Source organism: Aptenodytes forsteri, unplaced genomic scaffold (assembly GCF_000699145.1).
Source record: "Aptenodytes forsteri isolate BGI_AS27 unplaced genomic scaffold, ASM69914v1 Scaffold94, whole genome shotgun sequence".
In the NCBI taxonomy this organism is placed as follows: Eukaryota; Metazoa; Chordata; class Aves; order Sphenisciformes; family Spheniscidae; genus Aptenodytes; species Aptenodytes forsteri.
In genome coordinates, this window is record NW_008795017.1 from 5,810,523 (window position 1) to 5,831,349 (window position 20,827).

Sequence of the window (20,827 nt, forward strand, 5' to 3'; positions counted from 1 at the left end):
CCTAAATCTGTGGTGCAAGAATATACACGCATCTCAGAGAAATCCTTGGAGCAGCACGTTCACCCAGCTAGAGCGTACACCAACGACTGCAACTTAAGCTGGACCAAAGCCCCAGCTGTGGGTCAAATTAGCTCTACAAATAACCAGATTCAGTCTTTTGGCTAAGCTGCGAGGTGATGAGTCAGAAACTGCAGTTATGCCCAGAAGTGAGGCAGCAGGTCTCCAGGCCACAGGCTGTGCTTGCTCTGAAGGATGGAGAGGCAGATAAGCACAGCAAGTCCTACCATAACAAAAGCACTTTTCTTTAGTGAATGTATAGCACTGAAGTCATTATGAAGAATCACAGGAGACACATTCATTTAAAATATCTATTGAAATTACAAATTAAACTCTTCAATATGATTCAAAGTACAAAACACAACATTAAAAGGCATTCAACAGCTCTTTTATACATCACAGTGTTAGTGGCACAAAATGTACTTACATTTCAAATACATCAACAGAACTATTTTTACACTGGTCAAATACATTATTTGTACATATGCATGACTCATTCACGCTTATCCCTATACAAGTTTAAAATACATCCATGATAAAATGATCAAGAAAGGTTCAGTTATGTACCACGTACCTGTACCTAATGTTCCTGGAATTCTTATAAGAGAGAGAGATAAATCAAAGCAATAATGAAGACCACAGGGCTCTAAACACAAACAGCATGCCTTACTTAGTGTAAGTGCATTAGCAATTAAGCACTGATGCAGGCTTTTTTGATGTCTTTAATATCACTGTCATCAAAAACTGTATTCTATCTGTTTTCCTCAGATTTTAGATTATGTATGTGAAATGTACAAACTTTGGTTTTAAAAAAGCAAACCTGCACAAAGCTTTATGCATGCTGCACCTCACTGGGATGAGAACGGCCTGTATTAAATATATTTATTCCTATACAATAGAAGACCTACAGATGAAATACACAAAACTTCATTTTTAGTTTCCTGCCCATAACAATTTTAAATCAAAAGCACTTCATCTTTTTCTGATCTATGAATATTTTATCCTGTCAGCTCCACAAACAAGAGAGCTTTTCACTAATTTTGATTGTGCTTCCTGCATGTCAGGAGACCAACTGTAATCTGAGAGTTGATCCAGTCAGCTCTTATTTGGGATTTTGCCTAATTCATAAGCCGGAGTATTTGAGGAAAGATCATGCTGCTTGGTATGTGGGGGAAAGCATCCCAAGTTCTTGGCATGCTAAAGTCAGTAGTAGGAGGTTTCAGGATGAATGCCAACATGAATAAAATTGAAATATTAACATAAAACTACAGTATGCATTTATATGTAATCTTTCATCACAGAATTTTGAAGAGCTTCAAAACCAATGAATTTACCCTCACAGCCCTCCTGTGAGGTAGGTAAACATTGGTCCATCCATTTAAAAGATGGTTAAATTGAGATAAGAGGAGATAAGTGACTTGTCCGATGTCACGTGGGGAAAACTCAATGCTACTGTCATTGAAGTTGGTGCAGGCTATGCTACTGATCTCTCTCAGGACTGATTTCAGCCCAACTAATGAATGGCAAGTCTAGGGAGATGCAAAGCCTCTGGAGTCTGCACTCTGCACTCAGTCCCATGCTCGCTAGGCAGGACACCATTTTACCCCAACAGAACATGCAAATGATGTACTGTTACAAACTCCATTAAAAACAGCATTTAAGACAATGCAAAAAACCTAAATATAGCATAACCATAAAAATGCAACAGAAATCATGCAGTGAATCTTATTTTTCTGGTGAAAAATCTAAAAAGCCAAAGCTGTTGTAACAGAATTTCATCTGAAAAACAGCAGACACAAACATTCGCTTTTCCATGGCAGGGGGTTTAAATGTCAGAGTTTAAAATAATGTGTTTACAATTCAATTTCACGGTATTAAATGTCACACTATCAACATAAGCTGTAACATAAACCCGCCCCAAACTCAATACATCACTGCCAGAAGTTGCTACTTTGGAAACAAAACAGCATTAAAAAAAATAAAGAAAACAAAACCAAAACAATCCCCGAGAAGAATACAGATGGCATGACACTTAGCAAACCTGAAAGGATTAGGTATTTGGTAAAAATATGTAGGCATATAGTCTATTCCAAGAGCCAGGATGTGAAACAAGAGATATGTCATAAAAATCTCCAGCAGCAATTCAAGTATGTTGAGAAAAGAAACAGAGATATACTGATAGAAGTACACAGTTTTCTGATTATATATGATGTTACCTGTGAGCATCAATTATAAACTATCATTTGAAAATGTCTGTATTTGTAAAGGACTTCTTTTTCTTTCCTTTTTTTTGAAATCTGGAAATGCATTAATTTTGACATTGATTATTAACTGGCCACACAGTACTGTGGAAAACTCAAGTTTCGCTATATTGCCACATAAAGGCCGTCTGTGAGAAAGGCACAGAGAAAATAAACCTCATACCAGGACACTCCGGTACTGTTAACAGGCCACTGCACCTCTGCTGTTTACTATCATCCCAGTAGTAGAATTGGTCAATAAAACCACTGCCACGTACAGCAAAATCCCTTAGTGCTCCCAATTAGAAAATTAACAACTCCTGAAATCTTTACGTCCTTTTGTCCAGTTTTTTTTTCTCCAGTTAAATAGGATTACAGGGCCAAGGATGAAAGGTCATAGTTTAAGCTTACCTGCAGGAAGCTGTCCTTTGCAGAAGGGTTTCCATTGCTTCTGCACACTGAAGCTATGACTCAGGAGAAGCCAGGTGCTCGGTTTAGGGTACCTCTGGGGAGATGGACTGAGCTGCTGCCAGAGCCGGAGTGAGATAACCACCTCACTGCCCGCTGAACTCTGCAGTGCTCCACACACCCCTTGGGGGCTGGCAAACAGTGATCGAACGCACTATCCAAACTTCCCTACAGATATTTTTGAACAACTAAGCAATTTTTAATAACAAAGATAGCTAAAATACTAAAAATACTGTGATAACAAAACCAGGTATTGCGAGTAAAGATCTGAACTCTGCATTGCCATAAACAATCTGAAGAAATCACAAGGAGTTCAGACTTGCTGGAAACCAGCTATCCTTTTTCTTCACGTTATAATGGCTGAACTCATTAAAATCAAGCCAAATAAGTGAATTGCAGATAACCTCCAGCTCCCGGAGCTAAAATCTGTGGTTAGATACAGTTTGAATTTGGATACCATTAAACTTGGAAGAAGGGGGAGGAGAAGAAATTCAAGAGTAGTTTTATAAAAAGACAGTGGCCCTTTTCAAAATTGTACCCTACAGTCTTTTTATTTAACAGATAGACAGTATAAAATGAAAGATAATAAAGAAAGGAGTCATTTCCTTATGCTTGAGCTATGAAAACATATGCCCAGCCTGTGACAGCAGCCAGAAGCAGTTGCATTTAAGAGTTTTAATACATTTTCAGTGCAAAGTTATCCTGGCTTCAACATATTCATCCATCTCAGTACATTGATAATGCACAGAAATAAATGATGATGAAAAAACCGCAGTCAAACTTCAGTCCACAAGCCATTCAAAAGAATGTTTTCCTTCAGTACTACTCACAGACATACACATTGTTTCAGATGCTTCATATTTCATGGTAAGAAGTTATTAGTCAAATTCTTGTAGGCTTTAAAATCAGAGCAAAATGCTTTTCAACAAAATATTTCTAAAGAGAAACTACAATGATTAATAGTATGTTGATTAGCACGCTTTACTACCCTGGAAAAACATCACTGTGAATTCTGCAAAACTATCAAATCAAGTCAAGTGATTATTTTTCAAATGAAAACTTGTTTCGTCACAGCATTGTTATTAACAGCATACACCATATATCATACGATATTAACTCTGAAAATGGGCTAAGTAGTTTAAATGTAAAATACATCTTCCACAAATATCCCAGGCATTTTTATTATTAACTACAGGGATAACCCGGATGTATTTTTATACATGAAAGGAAAGATTCATTGATAACCCAAGAGTCTGCTAAATAGTAAAGTTAGTCCTGTATTTTTTAATAATTGCCCTAAAGACAGAAGCAAGCTATCTTGAACTTCCAAAATATTTCAATAGCACAGCTATTTACACATTTGGTTTAAATAGGATTATTTATATATCTCTCTCTATATATATAAAAAGATTAAGATACCTGGATTAGAAGTTATGTAGCCCTGTAAGTGTAGCAGAACCCTAAACAACAGCAAAAAATAACAATTCAGAAAAACACTAGTGGTCCAGCGGTAATCAATATCATAACGCATTTTTAAAAGAACCTTGATTATATGGCAGGTTTGTGTCACCACTCAACCTTACAGCTTCATCAATTAATTTTTAAAATGTAGCTTTCAATCAAACAAATTTCTTATAAGACTTCAAAAAATTCCTGGAAGGCAACAGGACCAACTTTGTCCTTCTAACCCTCCCCAAATTTCAAGAAAGGCATAGGATGGCCTATATGCACCTTATTGGTTTTGTTATACTTGGAAAAACAGGTACTAAAAAGGACATTGTGATGGCTTTAACAAAACCAGATGTGTAATAAACATGGTAAAGTCACACTAAGTTGACTATCTGATTTAAATGATAGGCAACTTAAATATATACAGGAGTAAGACACCAAATTTTGAAGCGAACGGATATGCAGAAAGTTTACATTTGTATGCATTTTTAGCTTGTTTTGCTCAGGTCATACAGCACGGTTCCCAGTCCACCAGCAGGGCATCAGAAACTTTTTGCATTATTTTTAGCAGTATCACCTCTTCATTTCAGACAGCTACCTGGGTCCATGGTCTCCCTTTAGCACCAAACTTGCGTTCCATTACCCTCCTTGAATATTATCAATTGATCTATGCAACAGTAGTAACAACAGTTCCTGGAACCAAGACTGTGTGTCAATGAAAAGCAGAATGGGGCAAGTAAGGCTACAGCAATGTAAGTGCAAGAGGGAAACATCAACAGCAACAATAAAATCAAAACACATGTTGTGATGAGTCCAATCTCCTCTCAGTCTAGGTAGGTAGAGGATCATCATCTCCTTTATTACATTTGCACTTGCAGCACAGAACAAATGGTGTAGCAAGTAGAAGGAAAGGGGAGGCCACCAAAAGTAGAAGACCAAATCCTGCGAAAATTCCTACCACCTGCAAGAGAAAGGAATAGCATTGCATTAGGGATAACAATTGTCTAGATTCTGCTGACACCAGTGCATCATCGGTGTCCTTCAAAAGGATCGCAGCAAATGCCATTGACCTTACCAGAGCCAGGTCTTCCACCTAAGTGTACACTACACTCAGCTCCTGCTATCAGTAAACGTGAGTGAAATCAGAGAGCTAATGTTCATGTTTCATTGCTCCAGTCAGAACCGTGCCACGCAAATCACTTCCATCACACAAAGTGATGCAAATGGTTATTTGCCTTTTTGAGTTTTGCTATATCTCAAAGAACTAATGAAGCAACTGATTAGATACTTTTTTCTTGATCAAACCTAAGTGTTAAATATCAAGATCAAGACTACAAGAGAGTTAGAGACTCCCATTTTCAGGTGCTCCCCTTTTTGCTGGAGAAAGCTCCAAAAAGAATCAAAGTTCTGGTGTTGTTCACAGAGAATCTGGGAAGACTCCCACAAACTTCCCACCAGCAGGAACACAAGCTTGGGAATCTCAGCCGCAGATTACAAACACTATAGACTATAGGAGGCCTTTGCATATGCCAAATGGCTTTTTGTAGTCAGACCTGAGCTCATCCTGCTGCTTCAGGGGACATGACCTAATTCTATCTAAAAGCATTTTTTTCATCGACATTTATTGATCACCCTCTTCCCAGCATGGGCAGAGGACCACAGACCTAGCCATCCTGTCAGTGTGCCAAGCTCTATTAGTTTCTACAGAGTTTAGATTTGGAAAATTATTAAAAGAACATTCAAGTTGAGGTTCATTGCCTAAGGAAGTTTCCCATTTGCCATAGGCAACTCTAAGAGTAATGCTGCAACAATATGCCCGCAAATTATTTGAGAAAATGATTTAGATTTATTCATATGAGAGTGTCTGTGAATAATTTTGAATAATGAAGGCAGGAGTGGAATGCTAATCTGCTAGCAAAACCTCACAACAGAAGGCAAAAAGAAATGAGTGTAGTACTCATTAAGAATTCTTCTAGCCAGGGCTAGATAAGCCACTTCAATTAGCTGGAAAATATTTAATTAGCCATTGTATAGATGGGATGATTTACTAGCACTTTTGTTGGCCACGGACAATTTCTCGTTCTGATTACTATGTATTTCTTTCTGCAATTCCACTACCCAGAGATCTTCAGAAGAAGGGCTGAGAGGAAAGGCTGGTTGCGGGAGATGGCGCTGTGGGACAGCAGTCACCACCCTCAGACTGCTTCCTACTACGCCAAATTCTTTCAATCTTGGATTTTGGCTGTCCAGGGATAAGGAGCTCAAACTTCCCTGCCCTAACAATTTTATTTCTTGCCAAGAGCAATTTCTTTTTCAGCTTCAGAGGTGTGCACGTTTCATTACTCATTCTTTTTTTGGAGGTGTTGACAATGTGATGCAACTTCCATTTACTAATCTTTGCATTTATTTACTACAGACATAAACCAAAGCTAAATTCTCATCTCCTTTAACAAAACCGTGAGCTGCAGTTATTGCCATACTGCTCTTTGGAGACAGCATGCCCTTGCCTAACTATTTGCAGCCCAGGCTAAGAGCGCACTGGTCAGACAGAGCCAAGCTGGAAGTTACCAATTCAGTGGACTGGATTGACTACCGGTAATTTTTATGAGATACCTATTTACACCTTCCTTTCAGCCTCAATATGCCATCAAAGAATTCATTAAGTTTCATTTTGTTTGGGGTTTTTTGTTGTTTTGTTTTGTTTTGGGTTTTTTTGTGGGTTTTTTTTTGTTTGTTGTTTGTTTTTTAAACAAAACTGCCTGCTGAGTATTACTTACTCATTTTCTACTTGGTCCTGTTGCTTCTGAAGAAGTTGCTGCCCTACTCAGCATCAAGCCATTCCCTCTGGCCAAAACAAATATTTTTTTTAAATCCACAAACAACAAACCAAAGGCTCACCTCAATTTGCCTTGGATAAATACTGAAAGGAACTTAACATAAGGAAACGATTGCAATGTTGATTTGGCTTTAGTGGGTTTAGCAGAATTATATCCTGACTGGTGGAGAATTATCACTTTCTTTCTCAACAATGACCAGAACATCAAACATACTGTCTAACAAACGTATTTGCGCTAACTGCTGTGGCTAAGAACAGATACCAATTATCAGATTAATCACCTCATATTACAGGTATATCAAGAAAGCTGATGTACCCACACATTTCCTAAGATAACATTGGCTAAGCCAAGCAAAACCCAGCCCATAGCTCAGGCACCCAGGGGTGCATGTGGAGGAAGAGGGGTGCAATCCTTCTCCTTTTATTTCAGTTTAGCTTGTTTGTCCAGACTTGGGGTTTATTCTCTAGACTTGGGGTTTATGCTCAAATGGAAAGAAATCTGTACTTCACAAAAAGCACTTCATCTCAAGCTAAGGTAGATATTTACTGGCCCACAGTTAATGTAGGAAGAGATGACTCAGATACCCAGATGTCCCTGTATCTCTGAAGTGACTGTAAAGGCAGTAGATTGGACTAAGTCACACATTGGCATTTATTTTGTATGCATCGAAGTAGTGCAGAGAGCTCTTCCATTACCAGCATTCATGCTGGGTCCAGCAAGACTGGATCTGGACTACAAGAGGTATCCCCACACTCTTTGGAATTGTCAGTTTGAATCTGTGTTTGGAAATACTGATAAACTCACTGGGTTACCTTCTATCCAGCCTACACGAATGAGTCAACTGGAGTCCATAGCAAGATACTGAGCATACTCAGGCTAATTCCTTTCCAGTTCTGGATCTGGAGCTAAAGATCCCTTGCAGGATGAGCTTCCCTGTTAATAGTATGGATGGATGCAATCTAGTTTGTCCTTCTTGTTTACTGAGAACGTATCTTGTCATTTAACTGGCTCTGCAAACACACCCTCCCTAGTTCTCAGTGGTTTTCTGCCAAGGAGTGTCCTCTCTGGGAGAGCCACCTGTTCCTCTCCAAGCTACTGCCCTCTTTAAATCTGCTATGAAAATTAGTTACCATTTGGCACAGAATTTTACCTGAAGGTGTTAAAATGAGTAAGGCAAAGGAAGGCACTATGACAGCAGTAGACCTGTACAGAGCTTTTAAAAATCTGAGCTTTACCTGTGTTCTGTGCCAGATAACAGATGCCCTGGAGTGTCCCAGCTTATTTCGACAAGGTCCTTTGTCGTAATGTATAAGGAGAAAATCATCCTACAAAATATTAAATGAAAAGGTATACATATATATATACACACAGAAGTACAAACTGTTCTTCAAGTTATAAAATACTATTTCCTCAGAACTTATAACCAGGAATTGTACAGGAAGATAAAAACTTGGTGAGGTGGATATGGCCAGGTCCAACTTTTCCAAAGTGCTTTGTTTACAGTTAAGTGTCTTCACAAACAGGTTTGTTTAGCAAGTGTTACATATCTATAATGAATTCTTCTCCCAAAGGCTCTCAACCTGCATATTTAAATGCTAGTGTGGAGTTTAGCAAGAGGATCCAAGAAGATAAGCTGCCCATTGCAGAAAACCAGAAAGCACAAAGCACAAAGGAAAACGAATACTTGTACCGCAGACTTCCCAAACTTGGTTCCTTTCATTAGTTAAAGAATAAAAGGACAATATAGATTTTTGAGAAATGTCCCTATCTGTCCTGCCATCCTTTGGCAAACCAGCCAAGATAGCAGGTCTAGTACCAAGGGAACACTGTTTTTTAACTGAGCACACAAGAAGCCTGTGACTTAAGGACTGTCAGTAAAGCATTCAAATGGGACAACCACAGGATTTGAATAGTCAGAGTAGCTTTCAGGAACCTAAAACATTTCCTTAGCTATTGTTAACGATGCTATAAAATAAAACAGATGACATGGAAACAGATGTTGTATATTGTATATACTCTGATCCTCGGGCACGGTAACAGGCTGATTTTAAAAAAACATAAACATATGACAGCAGCAGCTTATAGACTGACAAATTCCTGGTGTTAGGAGAACATTGTATTCTTTTTCATATGTCAGATCTATTTCTTGTCCCACAGAATACAATGAATGGGAAACAAATCTGACTGGTAGGCTCCTGCATGGTGACACACCGAATCTAAAATTTGTCTGATAAACTTCCACAGACTGAGAACATTGCTATACTCATCCTGTAACTCCTTCAAGAAGGTGAATGCTGAAAAGTCAGCACTAAATGAAGTATTACTAAAAAAACCCCCGAAAAAACCCCAAACAAACCCATGTTAGTTACCATGTAAAGATTGCAAACGTTTTTGTAAAATTTTACTTTATAATGATTATTTCCTGACTCACTTAGACAAAATGTTAAGATCACAAAGGTCAGACAAGTAAAACAGAGCATGCAAATCCTACCAAATTACTAGCATCAGCTCTGGTGGGTCACAGTCCACCAAGCTGGGCAGAAGCTAGTGAGCTACTATTTAATTGATTAATGAGACAGCTGGATGGCAAAGCAATGAACTTCTAAGCTTCTGAGAATCAGAGCGCATGGCATGTACTCACATCAAGAGATTCCAGACAGTACCAGCAAAAGGCGTGTTTGCAGTTCTTACACATCATTTGGGCACAGCCTTCATCTCGTTCAATGTAAACTTTACACTTTGGACAGCGTTTGATTGGAGCATCATCTTCTTCCATTTTAAAAACTGAACTGTGGGAGAGAGTGAGGAATTAATAAGATGTGTGGCCATAAAGAAGAAAACAACAACTAAGACGTGCTAAGAAGGTAAGCCTACTTTTTAACTTAAAAAAAAAGAAAGATAAATTAGTAGAGATCCAAGTATTTAACTGAGTTTTGTTATTCAGATATTTTGGCTATACTCTATTTTTGAAACATATGTCTAGAAAAAAGTGTTTAATGACTACAGTGCCTACGTAAGAGTCAGGACATTTTCTCTACCAACTGTTTTTGTTATCTAGTGATACTAATAGATATTATACAGTTTTATCCTGGAATATATCAGATGAGCAGCAATTAGTTCACAACTAACTGCTTTGTATTTCTAGATCATTTTCCTTTTTCCTCCTTTCTTCTTTCTCAGAAAAGAAGAGGAAGCAATCCATTGATGGCACAACAAGCCCAGACCACATTCCTTTGGACTGGGGCACCAGCGAGAGATTGCTTGTCTCTGCCCTCCTTGAGGATCCTCCCTAGGAATTTCCTTCCAAATCAGGAACCACGAGGTTTCTGGGGCATGCCGTTCTTTCAGAGTTGATCTCTCTGTCTCTAACACTGTCCTAACGAGCCATGGTTCATGAGTTAGGGTCAGCACCGCCTCTCCTGTCTTGCATCACTGTGCAAAACCATAGGATGTCCCCTTATATAGTGGGCACAACACAGAGGAATGTGGAAACACTAGAAGAACAGTTATTTCCCTCAAGAGGCTTTCTACCATATGCAGGCTTTATGCACACCAACAACTAAATGTACCTTAACAAATGACACTTCCTGCAGCCACTGCCAGTGGGAGATACAAGAACGACTGATGGGGAATCAGCAGTTTGCCGGAGAACAGGACTGACCCTTGACTGATTGACCGATTTGCCCAACAGCAGGATAAAGGGACGTACACTTGTTAGTCACACTTGGGGCAGTCATATTACAGAAAAATGCTTTGAATCCATAAACTGTATAAGAAACTCCAAATGCATGGTAGCACCAACTGCTACTGGCACATTATGCTCGAAAATAAGGAAAAAACAAACCTCAAGGGAGTAAAAAATGAAGCATGAAATAAAAACTAAAAGCAACCAAAACACTAAGGAAAATAAATAAAGTTTTTTATCTTGTCATGAAGTTTAGTGAGCTTCAGTTATGGTCAAGCACACACAAAAAGCATGTGCAAAAGTTACCATATTTGACCAGGAACTCATGACAGCATCCTAGCTAGCCATCTGTTACAGCAAAGCTTGAAAGAAGACAAGTTATGAATAGCTAAGTCCATGGCTGGCCAGGGCTTTAATGATACCTTGAACTGCTATACAATCTTTGAAAAAGCCCAAACATTAAGTAGAACACAGGCACAACGGCCTTTCTTATTCACTGGCTGCAGTATGCCAGTGGAAACAGCTTGAAGCAGAACTTAAGACCATTGCCCAAATGTGCAGCAGTTGGGATGACTGACAGGGTATCCTAAAAATCACTGTCTGGCATGATGTTACCAACCCTCACGCTGTCCAGAATAGCAGCAGCAATGAGATCTTCTCTGAAGGGAAGCTCATGAGCTGCCTGGATATCATATTCTTCCCACTGTGGCAAAAGGGTGGCTGATAGAGGCTCAAGCAGCTCCTTTGTGCTTTGCCGGGAATGGTGGCAAGAAGTGAGGCTGCCAAGAGCTACCCAGTTTTGGAATACAGCATTAAAGGAACAGGAGTGACTAAGTGAAGGAAACAGCTTTCAAACAAAGTATCAGGAAAACGCCTCTTTACTATTCATATTCCAGTTTTTTCAAAGATTGAGTGTTTTGTTTCTAAATACTTGATCTTTTGCAATACTTCACCTTGTTTCTCCTGGAAGAAAAGAGACTGGCATGTTCTCTTGACAGCCTTGACCTGGATGCCAATTAGATTTGCAAGCAGAGCAGAACTCAATGTCACAGACTTTGCACTGGACCAGCTGGGGGTCCTGCGGGCTTGGTTCCTGGAGCTGGCAAACTGCCTGGCAAGTAGAGGATGGACACCAAGTCCGACACGGATCCAAAAGCACTTCTGTAAAGGGGCATAAAAGAACAAAATTCAAAGGTGGTTACAAGGCCGGCCTTCCATAACAATTATTCCAGCAGAGGCTGACTGGCAGGGCATTTGACGACACACATTTTCAAAAGAAGCCTTTTAATTTATGCTACCCACTTCGACATAAATCTGGCCTGCTTTGCAAACAGGCACCAAACTAAAGTGAGTTTCCCGAATTTGAATTAATTGCCCACTTTCATTCACTGAACTAAACTTGTTCTGAGAATGAGATGTGTTTTTCTTCAGTTGTACTTGAAGTTAAATAGAGTATATACTATGCAGGTATAACCCATCAGAACGTGTTTTTACAGTGCCTTGCTCAGTAGGACTCTATTTCAAGTTGGCCTCTGCCCTAAGGTAACCACATGATTAACAACAGCATAAGACTGTTATACAGTTTCATGCCTTTCTTGGAGGCTGCTTACTGCTAAGTCATTTCATGTTTCAAAGCCCACTGAAGTCAATAAAAACCTAGCACTGAGTTCGGTGGTTTCTAGGCTGGGTCCTGCCCTCAGCAAAACCTTACTCTAAGTTCCTTATGGCCACACAGTTCCACATTCCCATAGGCACCCGATCAGCTTATATCCTCATAAAAATTAACAAGGTTCATGTTATCATTACACACAGAACTGCCTAGTAATTCTGCACCAGATGCCATCACAGGAGATAATGGTGGCTCCATAAAAGGGGTCAGTCTACCTCCCCAGCCCCTAGAGTACTGGTAGTCAACTCAACAGCAAAGCTCGAAATAGAAGTCACTCCCTCCCTTAGTTATAGAGCAATATAATACATAGCAATTTTCTTTCCTTAGCTTATTCCCAGAATGTTGCAATTCTGGGAATCATGCAGGCAAGAACAGAAACAATGTTTTTTGTTTTTTGGTTGTTTGGTTGTTTTTTGCAGTTTTTTGTGATGACCAAACAATTAATGCACAATGCGACTGCATGAACATGTGCAGAGCCAGATTCTGATTTATGGGATTGCTCTGGAGTGATACCATTCCCACAGCCTTGCAATGGGTAGTGTTACATGTGTTACCTCTTTCAAACTGCAGCTTCTTATACCTTTGCATGATTTCTGATGCAACCATGCACTCAATCTGTTGAAGGAAGGAAAAGGAACAGACAAATTTCCAATTAGGAACAGCAATAATCTAAGGCATTTTCAACAAATGGAGACAAAATATTTGTCCTTTAGAGAATTATTAAAAACATATGTTGGCAACAATGGCAGCTGTAACATACAGAGCAAGACACATTCAAACGTCCTGGAAAGAAAAGAAAAAAACCTATTTGCACTAAAAGTGTACCTCATTTTCTTGCAGATGACCTCGCTTTGGGCAGGCAGCATCAGGGCAGCTGATTGCTGTTTCTAGACCTTCTTTGATCAAAAGTTCCACATACTGTTTTAGGCACTGTAAGAGAGCCAAAGACTGAGTTAACTACCTCACCAAGAATAAACCACTTAGTATTTTAACAGCTTTCCTCTGAAAATCAGAACTCAAACTTCTTTGAAAAAACAGATACTACTGTGTCCCTTTTACAACCATGGGCCATGCTCACAGCTTTTGCCACGGTTATACCTTTAAATAGAAAACAGGAAGGTAATTTCCCCATCAAATAACTCTTCCTCAATTTAAAATATGCAGCAAATTAAAAAATAACAATAATGGGGAAAAGAACAAATCAAACAGGGAGCTAGGAGGGGAAAAAAATAATAAAACACCACCAAGATAAAATTAGATTAACCACGCTCTTTATATGACTGGAAACCACAAAACAGCTTAGTAAGCAGTAACTACCCATAGACAGACATCTGTCAAGCATACCAGAGAGCAAAAGGGAGTGGTGTATCTTGCCTTCTATTTCTAGAAAATAACTGTCTGAACTTCATGGTTAAAGATATATCTTTTCCATCGGAAGGGAATATGTGATAATTAGGACTCCCAGAAGAACTACAGTTTCCATGGGGACCGAATAATAAATATGGGTAATACTAATACTTTTCTCCCCTAGCAACCACAGCATTTTACCCAAGTCATAACTGAAAACATAGCATCTAACACAGCATTGCACAGCACGACCGTGAACAAAACAGAGAAGAAAGGGGGATATTTTAGACTAAGGGCAAATTAAGACCAAACCTTGTTATTCTTGAAGAGCAACCACCCCCCTCCACCCTTCCCACATCAAGGTGAGAGCTACCGCATAGGTGTCTGCTGAGGAGGCAAGGGGAGCAATGGAGACAGAGAGAGAGAGATCCTTCTCTCTGCAGATACCGCACAACTTCTACCAGCCTGACACTGCACAGAAAGAGCAAATGAGGATCTGCTTTCCAGTGGATGGGTCACCCTGTGGTGCTCTCACCCTACCTGTGAGCTCAGCTGGCAGTGGCAAACCGGAGACAATTACAGAAAGTAGGTCCCTAACTTTCTGTTACCAGATATGTGAATAAAGAGTGAGGCTAGCCCAAAAAAGCAGAGTGAAATGAAGATACAAAACAAGCTCAGTGTACAGCTGGGTGGGAGGCAAGAAGGATTACACACTCTGCAGCAAGCTGGCAAAACGGGGACTTCAAGTACTATTTCCAGACACAACTTGCAAAAGGTATGCAGCCGCTGACTCGCCATCAGCCTGGGAAGGCAAAGGGCTGCATCGACCTTGCCAAGTCCAGCGTGCCTAACTGCGGGTCAGAGCACAAAGCCGCTTCTTCCTTCCAACCACGCCATCAAACAGGCCCATCAACGAGCACATTTCCAGCCTAACCCTTTGTATGTGGCTTATAGCTGCGAAGGTTCAGACTTTGAGTCTGCTCATTCAGCCTCTTCTCTTTCTGTTCTGCCTCTCGATATGTCTATTCTGCTCCTTTCAGAGGCCCTATCACCTATATTAACATTTTATTTTAGATTTTACCTCTCGCAGCTTGATTGCAGCAAAAACTTCACTTCCTGCCCACGTAATTTCTGCTGCTCTGGTACACAGCTTTTCTGGCAGCAACATGCCACCACCTTGACAGCACAACAAATCATTTCTGTCAGATTCGCCTTCCCTGCGTCTCCTACTCAAACAGAGACAACAGGTCTATTTTTTGGAAAGGAAATACAGAGAATGGATAATTGATATCTTTAAAAGTTTTACATGTGTAAAAAATCCATGTGTGATAGATTATGGCCTACATCTTCCTCTTTATCAGTAGGGATTTAATGAAGACAACTGTTCACTTACTAGCTGGTTTGACTTGCAGAAGGTTTCCAGGCCTTCGCTTAGAGTTCTGCGGGGCGGGTGGTGGAGCAGTTCAAGAGAACCACTAGCAGCAACCACAGCAGGCTGAGCTCTGCAAGAACCAGGTCCTAGGTTGCGTGCCTTGGCAAACTGTGATTTCAGCTGTAGGGAGGTATTAGTGTTGCCATAATGACACTGTCGGCTCTTCCCTTTCCCCTCCATTTGCAGACGCCAAGTGTGGATTAAAATGCAAATGCATACATTTTTAATGTCAGCACTTAGTACTTACAGAAAGTACTTTTCAAGCTGAATGAACTTTGCCATCATTAATCATTAATGTGGTTAATTCTCTTCCTCAACCTGTTTGGGACCACTGCCAAAGCCCATTCAATTTGTTTCCCTTTCCTCACATCTTCCAAGCAATGACACAGTTCATCCCTGCCACGAGCAGTGTCCAAGGCCTTCCACTGATGTGGCACTGGCCCCTACGTCCTCAAAATGAGCCCAGCCAAAGTGCACTTCTTATGCTACACCTTCTGGGAACACAGATGCTGCCTTGAGGCCACGAAATATCGCTGTAAATTAGGCAGAGGATAAAACACACTGTCCACTCAAGACTTCCTCACTCCAGAGATTTCTTGGGTGGAGAAGGAGTAACCCAAAGAGGTTGCAAGAGAATTTGAAGCACAGGGTAGCTGTGGCTTCTCTTGAGAGAGGACACAAGATATGCCACTTGTGTCAGAAAATTTTAAACTGGCTACAGTACTAGAAATGCACCAGCATACAAGCAAAACAACACAGTAGGATTAGGTACTCAGTTATGTACTGTGAAAAATTCATTACAAAACAATTGCAAAAAGATGACAAATAAATTGTTGCTCATTTTCTATGCAGCTTGTAGTTGATCCCATGCTGGAAGAAAATATCTTCATAGCCTTTCCATTAAGGCAATAAAGTACTGCATAGGATGAACGAAAAATGTGTGAGTGTAAGTCACCCCAAACAACTTTCAAAATGAATTGTATTACATAATTTTTCCCAGAGAAAACAGGAGCTGAAATTGGGTACCTAAGGGCTGAGGTTGGAATAAGGTCAGAAGATATCCTTCTTGTTGTACATTGCTCCTTATAAAACCAATATGCTGAGGAGCATCTTTATTCTTCCTTTAATGGACGCGTGTCAATGGAAAGTTACTTTTATTTGAAGCAATACTTTTGCTAAATTCCACTTGTTTCTTTCTTTAAAAAAAAAAACCTCATTGTATTTCAGTAATTAAATAACTAAATATTACTTAAGTAAGTCACACTTGGAGATACTCTAAACCTATCAAAAACTGATGGTGGTTATTCTGTACATTTCTGCTTATGTATATATTATGACATGATGAAGCCAGCGTAAGACTTGGCATTTCACAAAAAATAACGCTTTACTGAATTAAGTAGGTCATAAGAGGAAACGTTTCCTTTGCATTCAGTTTTGTACTTCACTTCTGTACTCTAACAATCTTCACCTGGAATAATGAAGACCTGCCTAGTCAGCAAGAAGAGAGGACCAAGTGTGTAAGTTTTTAGTCATTAGTCCAGCGACAATAACAAACCATGTGTGTGCTCCTACTCCTTTCTCAATCCAGAACTAAAACATGTCAGTTTATAACAATCGTTAGGCAAGTTACTCTATTTTACATTGCAGTTGCAACAAGTGAACAGGTAGTAGCTTATTTTTCTGTCCAGCATGTATACTCTCAGCATACCAAATGACTCTGGGGAGGAAAAGAACAATTATTATATGATGGCACTCTAGGACACTACTAAGGTTGTTTGGGTTCCTTAACTATACAGATCTATACCTTAGCATTCATTTTACAACTTCCTGTATTTTTAAATTAAAAGGAGATTGTAATATACTACCATATAAGAATGTTAGACAGAGAACCGCATGAAAACTGCCACATAACTTTTGTAATTTCCCATGGACAAAGGAAAGCAAAGCACTGCACAACATATGTGTTATAAATAATCTATATATAGACTATATAAACTATATATATAAAACACATACATATAAACTGTATTTAAAACTTTATATAAGGTTATATAAACTGCAGGTCAAGATGCAGCGCATGCACCAATTGCTGCCAAACAGTGTAAGATCAGTCAGAAGAGACCGGTTAGCTCCCCTGAGCATTACACCTGTATTTTTCCCTGTGTATGCACACTCCTTGTGCATCCCTGCTCTGTCCTCTTTCTGCACGCCACTGTTGTCCTTTCTGGTGTCTGGATGACTTGTTCTTTCACCTGGTAATCCAAGAATCCTCCTGTTGTTTGCTGTCCCCGTGACAAAGGTCAGGAGCACATCCACTTTGAGGAGTTTTGGCCCAGATCCATTCTCTCACAAGGATCAACTGAGAGCCCAACTCAGCAGCGATTTTACTATCAGCTTCCTATACAAATTAGGAACACTTTTTTTTTTTGCCTCAGCCTGAGATAGGCGGCTAATACAGGAATGACTTCCTTTCTGAAGCTGCCAAGCATAGCCTAATATTTAAAGCTCTGCAAGAGGAGTTGTACTTCTAACCTTTGTACATCAAGGATTGTGCCACACAGAAAGGTATATTCAGTGACCATTGATGTGCTGTTGCTTTAGGGCTCCACATCATTTTGCCTAACATTATAAAGATCAAAATACCCTATGAGAATCAGGATGGTTATTTTTTGCCTCATTTCCAAACCATAACACATAATTTTGTTCTGCTGCATTTAACTCTTAACAAACCTGCACAGGCCACAGCAAAGTCTCAATATAAAGAATTAAAATGTCTGGCTTTTAATTTTCTTTTAGGAGAATTCGAGCAACAATTATGCCTATTTCTGATGATGGTGCTTTGACTTATTTCTCCTGACACCCAAAACCAAATAAAAGCCATCATAATTCATAAGAAGGAATCTGACTTTCATTGTTTCCATATGGGGCAACATTTATCTACCATCTGCTTCGACAGAAAAAATATGTTCACTTGGTGCCTAAGGTAATTTTACAATACAAAATGCATGCAATTAAAAACACTTGAAGATATTTTTGGTGAACGTCTTCATTTTTTAAAATAGAAGAGCATACCTTTTTGAAAAGTTATAACAAATTTACTTTTAAGAACATGTTATTGCTACAATCACAGGAGACAAGGAATGGCTTTTTAAGATGTCACCTTTTCTTTGAGAGTTAGACAGACAAAAAGATTATCCCGTATTATTTTCTTAACAGCTGCTAGGTGGATTTTGTCAAAAGGCAGACTTCTGACTACACTAATGCTGCAGATGCAAGTGCCAAGTCATATGGGAAATTTTATAAATAAGTCAGTGGATTTGGAAAGGCCAAAAAAGCACGACAGGATTGCAGAGCCAAGTATATCATCACTGTATCATTTGATTTATTTCTTAAAACTTTAAATGTATTTTTAGTGCTGGCATTAGGCCACAGCCATTCCAAAATGAAATGTGCACTACATGCAAAAACATCACATGCTGATATTGGTAAAACATTTTAAAAAACCCAAACAACTACTGATAAAATCGAAAGGGAAAAAAGAAGAACTAAAAGGAAAGAAATCTAGCATTTACCAAGTTCTAAAAAAGAAAGGGAATTAATTTTTTACAACACATTTGTTAAAGGTGAATATTAAAGGTAGACGAAGGCAGTTGCTACTGTGCACAAATATTAACCAGGTAAATAATCCTTCACCTTGGGCAGACAATCACTAAGAGTTTTGCATCGCACTTCAGGAACACAAGGAAGGGCTGACATGCTTCTTCAACATGGGAGATTTTTTTAATTATTTTTAACCAAAAAATCCGATTCTAAAATTAGTGGGCCTAAGTTTCAATGCAAAGAGGGGGAATGGAAAATAATACTGGGAAGAAAGCTCAAAGTAAACAAGAAAATGTTTCCAAGTAAGATGATTATTAACACGTAGACTAAATTGCTGAAGTCTCACAAATTCTATACAATCTGCAAACCAGGATTAGATGAACTTCTAAAAATATACATACATATATATACACACATATGTTTATATAAACTTGCATTCAACCACATGAAGAGTCAGGAAACACTGGTTGGTATTTTATGACCCACATTACAAATGACATCAGGCTAGATGAATGTAATGATCCCTTTTGGCTTTACATTCTAGGAAAGAATACAAAGAATATGAAAGGATATTGAGTGAGAAACACTTATTTAGCAGTGTTTTGTAGCTACAAATCTACAGTTTGGTCTATGGGTAGTTTTTGTGCTAAAAGGACACTAAGCCAAAGCTCAAAATTCATGTGATGAGGCTACACAGGTGAACAAAACTACCGCAACAACTACTTTTGATAGTATTTTATAATATTATGTTCTACATACCAGGTATTTTTCTTTACGTTACTTAAAAATGAATACTGAGAACGTCGTATCTTTTCTTGCCAGAAGATAGTGTAATACCAAGGTTATTCCACTGCTCTGTGCTAATTCCACTACGCTAATTCTGCAGTCAGTCTGGTGAATAGGTATTTATACTGGTAGACACATTGTCCGTAAGTCTTTCGGGTAATGTGATCTAGTGCTCATTTTTAGCTTTGGCTTAGAATAGTAAATAGTGATGCAGTGTGCAATACTCACCAGGGCAGGGGTAGAGAGTGTGCATGAGAGTGAGTGAATGTCTCTCACTACAAATAAATCAGGGAGATGAATTTGGGTGTCCATGTCTCAGGTGGAGGCTAATACTCTTGGAATAATAGCTCCCCTCCCTTTTGTCCAAACAACAAATTCATTTTAGACTAAAGAGCTTTTCCCTGAAGAGAACATCGCTTTCTAGAAAGATTTTCCATTTAGACAAAGCTGAACAATCCCAAGAGGAAAAATTTCCCTAAAATAAGCAGCCTACAGCTGGGGTATTCTCTGAAGAGGGAAGAGTGACCCAGTAAGGTTTGAGCCTGAGTCTTTCCTATTCCTGTAGAGTAGGGATTCCTGTAGCCATACAGAACTGCCATATGCTACCTTTTTTTAATATTTCAATAGATACTTCTAAAAGCAACAGGAATGCTCATCTGGTAATAAGACAAATACACTTTTAATTTTAGTGTTTCATAGAAAAAGAAAACTACTTTCTGCCAAATTTCTGCGGTACGCTTAGAGCATGCAAGAAAACATGCGAGAGGAAAGAAAAAAAATGGTAGGTTCCTTGGAGAACTCTTAAGCTTCTTTCAAACTTACTACATGGCCTTTTTATGTAAAGTAGTAGCTATAATGCTGCTCAAATCTATTCTTATTTAATCACAGGCTCAACTTAGAAATACTCTTGCACTGCTGCTCCAGTGTGCACAATTCTCTATGGCAGATCTACAATCTGGCTTTTCAGTATCACCCTAATCCTACTTGGTTGACAAGTGGCTTACAAGAAGATATCTATGCACACCTAACCAGAGATCTGTTTGAGGCATACATATGACCGTGGGAGTGATCTTTTTTTCTTTATTAGATATACTGTCAGATAGTCAGATAGTCGCCATCACAGAAACATGGTGGGGTGACTCTCATGACTGGAGTGCTGCTATAGACTCTTCAGAAGGGACAGGCGAGGAAGGAGAGGCGGTGGGGTGGCCCTGTATGTTAGGGAGTGTTTCGATTGTCTAGAGCTCAACGATTGTG

At 39.2% G+C, this 20,827-nt stretch overlaps 1 protein-coding gene across 1 annotated transcript in view; it reads right to left on the minus strand.

The window, feature by feature from the left end:
* Positions 1-354: 354 nt before the first annotated feature.
* The window catches only part of RNF144A (ring finger protein 144A), a 56,339-nt gene continuing 35,866 nt past the window's right edge, over positions 355-20,827 (minus strand). Inside the window, exons 3-8 of the mRNA XM_009275594.2 lie at positions 13,231-13,335; positions 12,960-13,020; positions 11,690-11,897; positions 9,693-9,840; positions 8,287-8,376; positions 355-5,175 (exon numbers count right to left, since the gene is read on the minus strand). Coding sequence (XP_009273869.1) covers positions 5,044-5,175; positions 8,287-8,376; positions 9,693-9,840; positions 11,690-11,897; positions 12,960-13,020; positions 13,231-13,335 — 744 coding nt within the window. The 3' untranslated portion in view covers positions 355-5,043. The remainder of the gene's footprint in view (positions 5,176-8,286; positions 8,377-9,692; positions 9,841-11,689; positions 11,898-12,959; positions 13,021-13,230; positions 13,336-20,827) is intronic.